General features: G+C 37.7%; 2 protein-coding genes across 2 annotated transcripts; one reads left to right on the top strand and one right to left on the bottom strand.

The window, feature by feature from the left end:
- Nucleotides 1-292: 292 nt before the first annotated feature.
- On the bottom strand, nt 293-2,474 carry LOC127751636 (uncharacterized). The gene is made up of 7 exons (XM_052275459.1): nt 2,270-2,474; nt 2,108-2,190; nt 1,506-1,979; nt 916-1,287; nt 779-845; nt 544-709; nt 293-458 (listed from the first exon to the last, which is right to left on the bottom strand). Exons 1-7 carry the CDS (start codon nt 2,472-2,474, stop codon nt 293-295), a joined length of 1,533 nt encoding a protein of 510 aa, XP_052131419.1.
- A 627-nt stretch (nt 2,475-3,101) lies between these two features.
- LOC113215492 (uncharacterized) lies at nt 3,102-6,169 on the top strand. The gene is made up of 3 exons (XM_026435121.2): nt 3,102-3,833; nt 3,913-6,082; nt 6,165-6,169. Exons 1-3 carry the CDS (start codon nt 3,102-3,104, stop codon nt 6,167-6,169), a joined length of 2,907 nt encoding a protein of 968 aa, XP_026290906.2.
- The last annotated feature ends 1,041 nt before the right edge of the window (nt 6,170-7,210 follow it).

The raw sequence follows: 7,210 nt of genomic DNA on the forward strand, positions 1-7,210 counted from the left end.
AAAGAATAATGTGTGTTCATTTTCCTTTGATATTGCAGAAATGCCAGACATTTCACTGTGCACTCGTGCATGTAAAATAAAATTAATGTATGGAGGGGTTATGATTTTAAATTACTGTTAAACAATTCACCATTTCATGTCTAAATTTAATTTTCGTATCAATTTGATTCAATATAAATTATATTATTTCTCACCATAACCAATTCTTTCATGTCACAAGATACGTATATATATTTACTATATATTACTGATCTCATTTGAGCTATTCTATAACCAAAATAATAGCTAAAATTTAGTTGTCCCCTTCCTCCGGTTCTGTGTCATCATCATGATGGCTGCCCTTGATGGCCTTTTCCAACGCCAATATCTTTGGATGTACTATTGATGTCGGCATCTTCTTTCCATTCTTAGTGACTGGCCTCTTATGGCCCTTGGGAGGGTCGATGCCATACACCCACCTGTAATCAGGAGAAAAATCAGTTCAAGCAAGAACAAACATCAATTTCATTTTGAAATATGAAGGTAATTCATCAATAGTAATACCTTTGTAGAAATTCTAATGTTATGGTTGTTTCGGGGCAATAATTCAAATTCAACACATAGTACATCATGAGGACCATATCAATCCCCTCTTTAAATGAAGTAAGCTTACATACAGGCTTTCCATCGGTACTAACAAAGTACTTTGTTGCCTCAAATGCTGTTCTCCCTGTAAGTAACAGATGATAGACTGGCTGAAGAGAACTATCAAAAACGTCAAAATGAAGGAAATAGTTACCAGCAGCAATGAGGGATGGAGAGGCTGGGAGGTCAACTCCTTCAAGGTCTTCAATTTCTGTGGTCTCCTAAATAAATTTTGTGGTAAGTTAAATTTTAAGCATTCTGTTGTTAGAGTGTGACCAGAACAAGCTTTACCTCCTTAAAATGAACTAGCTCCTTGAAATCTTCTCCAAAATAATGAGAAACCATTATTATTACTGCTATGAATTTTGCCTGAATTCGGTCCAACTGTGACCTCTTGCACCTCCTGAAAGTATTTCTGTACAGAACAGCATTCTCTTGGGTAGACAGAGATTTGAAGAAATCCAGAAATGAGTCCAGTTGTAGAGTTTTGAATTCCTCCACTGTTTCAGTAACATCTATTCCTGTCAGGATTTGAAAATGCACCTTCATTCCTGTGTGAGTGAAAAGGAATGGCCAATCCTCTACAATATTTTGAAGTGTTACAGGTACTGCAGGATCATCTTCATCCTCTTCAGCTGCAGTCGTGGCATCACAATTGTTTCCCTGTAATAGAGAGAGGATTAGATAAAAACAGTATAGTGTAAACTTTACTTCTAAATTACACTGCAAGTATACGTACTTTATTTTTTTTTCTGATACCGTTTCTTTTTTTCTTCTTTGAGGGCATCTTCTATGTTTTTATTAATTAAATCTCTTTGTGATTTGTAGGTCTTTTTCATGGCCTCCCCGATTTCATCCAATTTCCACAACTGGGGGCGCACTGAACTGAACATTTGTTTGAGTTCTTCTTTAACCACCATTGCTTGAGCTTCATTGCAATCATTTGGATATGTTTGAAACCTCCAGCGGAGACATCCATATGCAAATTTGCCCCTTGGCCGTTCATATTCTAAAGTTGTGGGATTCCTCTGTCTGCCATTCCGGCCTGGACGTGTAGCATTATCATATCCAATTTTAAGCCGTAGTAGAAAGCCAGCAGCTTTTCCTTTTCCAACTACGCCACTGAATGTATTTTTATGTCTATCCACTAATTGATTATACACAGTTTCCATGGATGCTCTTGTACAGCCTTGTATCCCTTTTCTTGCTTGCAGTACACATTCCTTGATAACAGCAATTGCTAATTTGGGCCTCATTGTTTTGCCTTTATCAAAGAACTCTTTCTTCTGCAGGAAGTACAGTCTATCCCAGTTAAAATGAAACTGAGGAAAGAGAGGAGGCTGTGCTTGATTCTGCTAAAAGAAACAGGAAAGACAAAGGATTTAGCAGTGATATTATGGAGTCAGTTAATTTGAATACCTCTTCAGACCCTTTGATATCTTAAATTTCACATCAGTAGTTCAATGAATTGTTGTCAACTTACAGGCTGATCTGGTTGATTGCCTTCTGGTTCTGCACCTCTTATTGTGTTATTGTTATTCACAACAGCATTACCATTTGATGGGCCTATAATTTCAGAAAGTTATTGTCATTAGTCATTGTATTGCAGTATGACAGTGGGGATGAAAGACCATTCCTGTCATACCTGCAGCATAGAAATCAATTATGTCTCTTGCTTGATAGATAGAGAGACCAGCAGAAACTATATCTTCCTCTCTCATCAATTTGAAGTATTTTTCTCTGTTCATTCCCTTGTCGATTAAGTTTGACACCACATCGTAAATTATTTCATCTGAGTCATTAGTTATATTTTTGAAATCTCTGATGACCTTTTCCTTAAACTCCTCCATCTGTGGCAAATGAAAATGTATATACAATTAGTTTTCTATATTTCATTATTTGTGTGCCTTCATTGAATGAGGATATTTTTCTCATGGACTCTAAAACCACATGGGTATAGTGATATTTGTGTCCAATACGGTACAGAATTTGTACTTGACGGTACAAACCCATCAATTATTCTCCTTATTGCAAACTTGGCTCAATTCCACATGGAGATTCCATGAGAAAAGTATCATTTATTTATTTATGTAATTTTTTATGTAATATGTTCTTACCTTTGTGTCTTCTGCTCCAACCTCCCAAAAAACGTGGAATACCGGTGTCCCGGTGGTCGGCGATAATGTGACGTCACCCTCCCCCTCCCCCTCCCTTCCCTGATTTCTCATTACACCTGTCATACACCTGTCTTTTCATTGGCAGGGAATGTTTGACCTGTTTGACCTATCACCCTCTCATACCAATGAGCTAACAGCTGGATTGTAAGTTTTGTTTACTCATTGTCTGAATGAAAGTGATGTGGTAACAATCAATAACAAACAAATATTTATTCTTTGGTAATGCAAGAATATTAAAAACTAATTATAGTGGTGTTTGCTATTGCATGTAACTGACACTTAAATTATTACAGGTGAAAAATGGGGAACTCATTAGAGGCATGGAGAGCTGCAATTGGATCATTCTGCCCTGCTGCTTGTGCAGGACCAAAAAAGAATCAACTTCAAGATTTCATTGGCATAGATTTCAATTGTAAATATTATCGATTGTTTTGGTTCTTGGTGCTGACAAGCCTTTTAATTATTGCCAATGTTGAGTCTAATCCTGGACCCGCTTATCAGTGTCAGAAATGCAGTGAAACATTTGAAACTCTGAGGGGGAATGCAGAACATCAGCAAAGTGTACACTCTCTTGAACGGAAGTTTGTGTACTCTTGTGCATGGCCTTCTTGCGGGCACCTCATATTTTGCACATTCAAGGCATTAAGTGTTCATCTGTGCAAATTTCATGATAAAGACACGAGAAGTAACGTTGGTACTGAGAGACTGCAATGTTCATCTCCTGGATGCACCCAGGAAGCCAGTTCAATGACAAATTTGTGTCACCATCTGATTAATGACCATGGAGTGAAAAGTAACGAAACAATTAGATGTCCTTTTCCTTCTTGTAAGAGAGGTCCATATAAAATTTCAACGTTCAGAGTGCACTTGAGTGACTATCATGATGGCTGGCTGCATAACAAATCCTCGACTATATCTGAAACTAGCATTGAAAATGCAGGTCTATTTGATTTTGATCTAAATACTAGCATGAATGATGATGATCCACCAACAACTGAAAATCAATTTGAGGAGCACCACGAAAATAATGAGGTATTTCTCTTATTTTTTTATCAAAGAATATCATCAAGCAAGCAATAACAATACAAATTGATTTATTGTGCTTTTACAGATTCATGAGGAGACAAGATTTTATCAGCAGGTCGCACGTTTTTACTTGATGATGGAAGCTGAATTCATGCTGCCCACATCAACTGTCCAGGCAATTTCTGTAGCCCTTGCTAATTTATTTCGTGTCAATATTGGTTTCATTAAAAAAGCGGCTATCAGGGAATTGGAAGGAATACAGCTAAGTCCAACGGAGAAGGAGAATATGTTGTCAGCATTATTACTGTCTGACAAACTCTTTTGTTGTCATTCCAAAGAAATAAATGGAGCCTCTTTTATCACAGATGCTACGAGGAAAACGTTTTACAAAAGAAACTTTACTTACATTGAGCCACAGGAAATAAATTTATCAAAAGATCCTACAAGTCGCAAATGTATCCATGTTGTTTCTATAAAAGAAACACGTGAAGTTTTGCTCCCTTGCCCTTCTATCAAAAAGCAAGTGGAGGAAAGTTTTCGATCTCAGGAGCAAGGGCCAAGATCAGACAATTGTTTCAGTGACTACCGTGATGGATCCGTCTACAAAAATAGTAATTCTTCAAAGAAGAGGACAATTGACCTCAACATTTTCATGGATTCATTTAATCCTCTCAAAGATCTTGGAGCAGCTGCTGACAACTATGATACCTTAGGAATGTACATGACTATTGGCAATTTAAAGCCACATATCAGATCAAAATTGCAATCAATGCATTTAGTCATGTTAATTCCTAAATTCAAGGATATGTACAAGCAATTTAAAGATAAGTGTTTTAAGCATGTGATTTCTGAATTGAAATTGTTAGAGGAAAATGGCATTAACTTTAATGGTGAAATTATTCCTGTTGTACTTCAGTTCCTGATAGGCGACAGTAAGGGCCAAAATCAGATTGGTGGTTTTGTGGAAAGCTTTACAGCTTTGCATTATTGTCGATTCTGCCCCATGTCACGAGATGACTTTCGTGCAACGCCTTGGGGAAGAAGTGAACAACTTCGCACCAAAGAAAGTTACAGGGAAGATGTAAGAGAATTCAAAAGATTGAAGCTTGATGATAATGCCATATCACACTACAATGGTGTGAAGAGCTCATCACCTTTTAATGAACTCAATGATTTTCATGTCACTGATCCCAGATTGTGTCCATGCATTGCACATGACATCTTTGAAGCCATAGGAGACAGGTATGATATGTCTGAAATCATTAATCATCTTGTTGAGAATAGCTGGTTTTCTTTAGCAACATTGAACAGTCTGATTCGGAAGTTCAAATACTCATCTTCAGACCTGAAGAATAAACCAGGCAAAGTGCAGGAAAATAAAATGGGTGGACATGCAATTCAAAATTGGACACTTCTGCGTTTGTTGCCCATAATAATTGGCGAATCAAGAATCTTAGACCCTTCTGATGCATATTGGCAGCTTTACCTCAAACTCAAGAATATAACTGAGTATGTATGTGCACCATCTATCACAATTGACCAAGTTGATCTTCTTAAACTGTTGATTGAGGAGTATCTGTTTGACCGTCAAAATTTACTGGACCGACTACCACAGCCAAAGCATCACTTTTTAAATCACTATTCTGAACTTATCGAATTGATGGGTCCTTTAATACATTTATTTACTATGCGATTTGAAAGTGTTCACAAGTTTTTCAAACAGTGTGCTCGAAATGCTAAAAATACCATAAATATTGGAATGACCATGTCAAAAAAATCAGCACTGTATTTTTGCTATTTGTCAACTGGTTTTTGGAATCCTGAGGGCATTGCAACGGTTGGAGAGGAAGTCTTGGACATATACTCCGATACACATGACCAAGACACAAGAGCTGAAATGCGCAGACAATCCTTTTCAGTGAATGCTCATGAAGCAAAATGTGTTGCAATTGGAGATAATGAAATCAAAAAGGAAGACTGGCTGCTTCTGAAATGCACTTCAGTAAACACAATTATTGTTGGTTTTGTACAGTGCATTGTCATTAACGAAGGAGTGGTTACTTTTGTCATGAAACAGTTTACATCATCCTTGTGGGCGGATTATGGACTTTATAAAATTGATCAGAATTCTGAATTGGGCATTCTCTCGACTCCGTACACTGATTTGAGCTACCCAAGAGCTCAATCAGTCTATTCCTTTGGAGGACATCAGTGCTTTTCTCTGAAGCACCAACTAGTTTGTTCTGCATATGAAGGTAAGATGAGTCCTAATCTATAAACTTCTGGTTCTATAAATTGAGTCTTAATGTGCTAATCAATCATGCTTGTGTTTTTCAGATTAATAAATGAAGTCTAGTCTTCTAAGAGTAGATACGATCAACATACCTATCTATATTGTCCTTAAAATCCTACATGAAGGAAATAAATGTGCATCAGTTCTATGGAGATTATTTCATTATTTTCTTCTTTGACTAGACTCTTCAAACAGTAGACATCCAAGTATACTTTTAGAGAATGTAACTATTTTAACTTGTGTGTAGCGGCATAATCTGCTGCTGCTGGAAATAGCTACTGTTACTTGTCTGTTAAGTACTGCATATTTAGCTGCCAAAAGAGCTGCATATTTTTTTTTCTTTTTCAAAATCAATGTGACGAATCAATTATCACATGATTAATTTTGCATCATGTGACAAATCATTTATCCTACACATATAATGAGTTTTTTGGTAAGTGACGAATCACTGATCCAATGACCTGTGATAAAGTTCTTATCGCATGAAAGTTTTTTTATCATGTGACGACTCCTCTATCACATTTCCCTGGCTCAGGGTATGAAAATGTATTAGTGATGTGATGTGACGATTCATGTGTCACTTCATGAATTATTAATTAAGTGACGAAACATTTATCATGTGACAATTTTATCACAAATTGACGACCCATTTGTAAACTGGTATGTGACGACATATCTGTGAAACCAATTTAGGAGAGGAAAAATTGTGAAGTGACGACTAATAATTTTACAGTGTATGCTCGCGCCCCCTGTAATGGTTCCCGAGCGTTCCGAGCGTCTTTCTGTTCTTTTTCCTCCGCGGGGCGAGGAGGTGCGGGGTGGGGGGTGTGGTAACATAACCCTAAAAACTTGCTTAGCTACGATCAGGACTGCCTTTACTGACCGAAACTGGCGTATTAAAGGCCTATCTCACTTTTAAAGTTACAAACTCTCGATTTTAGGTAAAAATAACGGACCAGCCACTTTTTGCTCCACCCCACCCACCTCGCCCCGCGGAGGAACAAGCTGGGCCCGCTCTTCCGCCAAACCAAGTTGCCAGCTCCGCTTCGCTCCACCGGCAACTCGGTTCGGCAGGGAGCGGGCCCAGCTT

Source organism: Frankliniella occidentalis, unplaced genomic scaffold (assembly GCF_000697945.3).
Source record: "Frankliniella occidentalis isolate FOCC.00 unplaced genomic scaffold, Focc_3.1 Scaffold633, whole genome shotgun sequence".
Lineage (NCBI taxonomy): Eukaryota > Metazoa > Arthropoda > Insecta > Thysanoptera > Thripidae > Frankliniella > Frankliniella occidentalis.

Bases quoted from the DNA above. Each gene is read 5' to 3' on its own strand.
- LOC127751636 (XM_052275459.1), bottom strand. From the start codon at position 2,474: ATGGAGGAGTTTAAGGAAAAGGTCATCAGAGATTTCAAAAATATAACT. The intron at 710-778 runs GTAACTATTTCC...TGTTACTTACAG, and splicing joins TCCATCCCTCATTGCTGCTG to GGAGAACAGCATTTGAGGCA. The intron at 459-543 runs GTATTACTATTG...TCCTGATTACAG, and splicing joins ACATTAGAATTTCTACAAAG to GTGGGTGTATGGCATCGACC.
- LOC113215492 (XM_026435121.2), top strand. From the start codon at position 3,102: ATGGGGAACTCATTAGAGGCATGGAGAGCTGCAATTGGATCATTCTGC. The intron at 3,834-3,912 runs GTATTTCTCTTA...GTGCTTTTACAG, and splicing joins AGCACCACGAAAATAATGAG to ATTCATGAGGAGACAAGATT.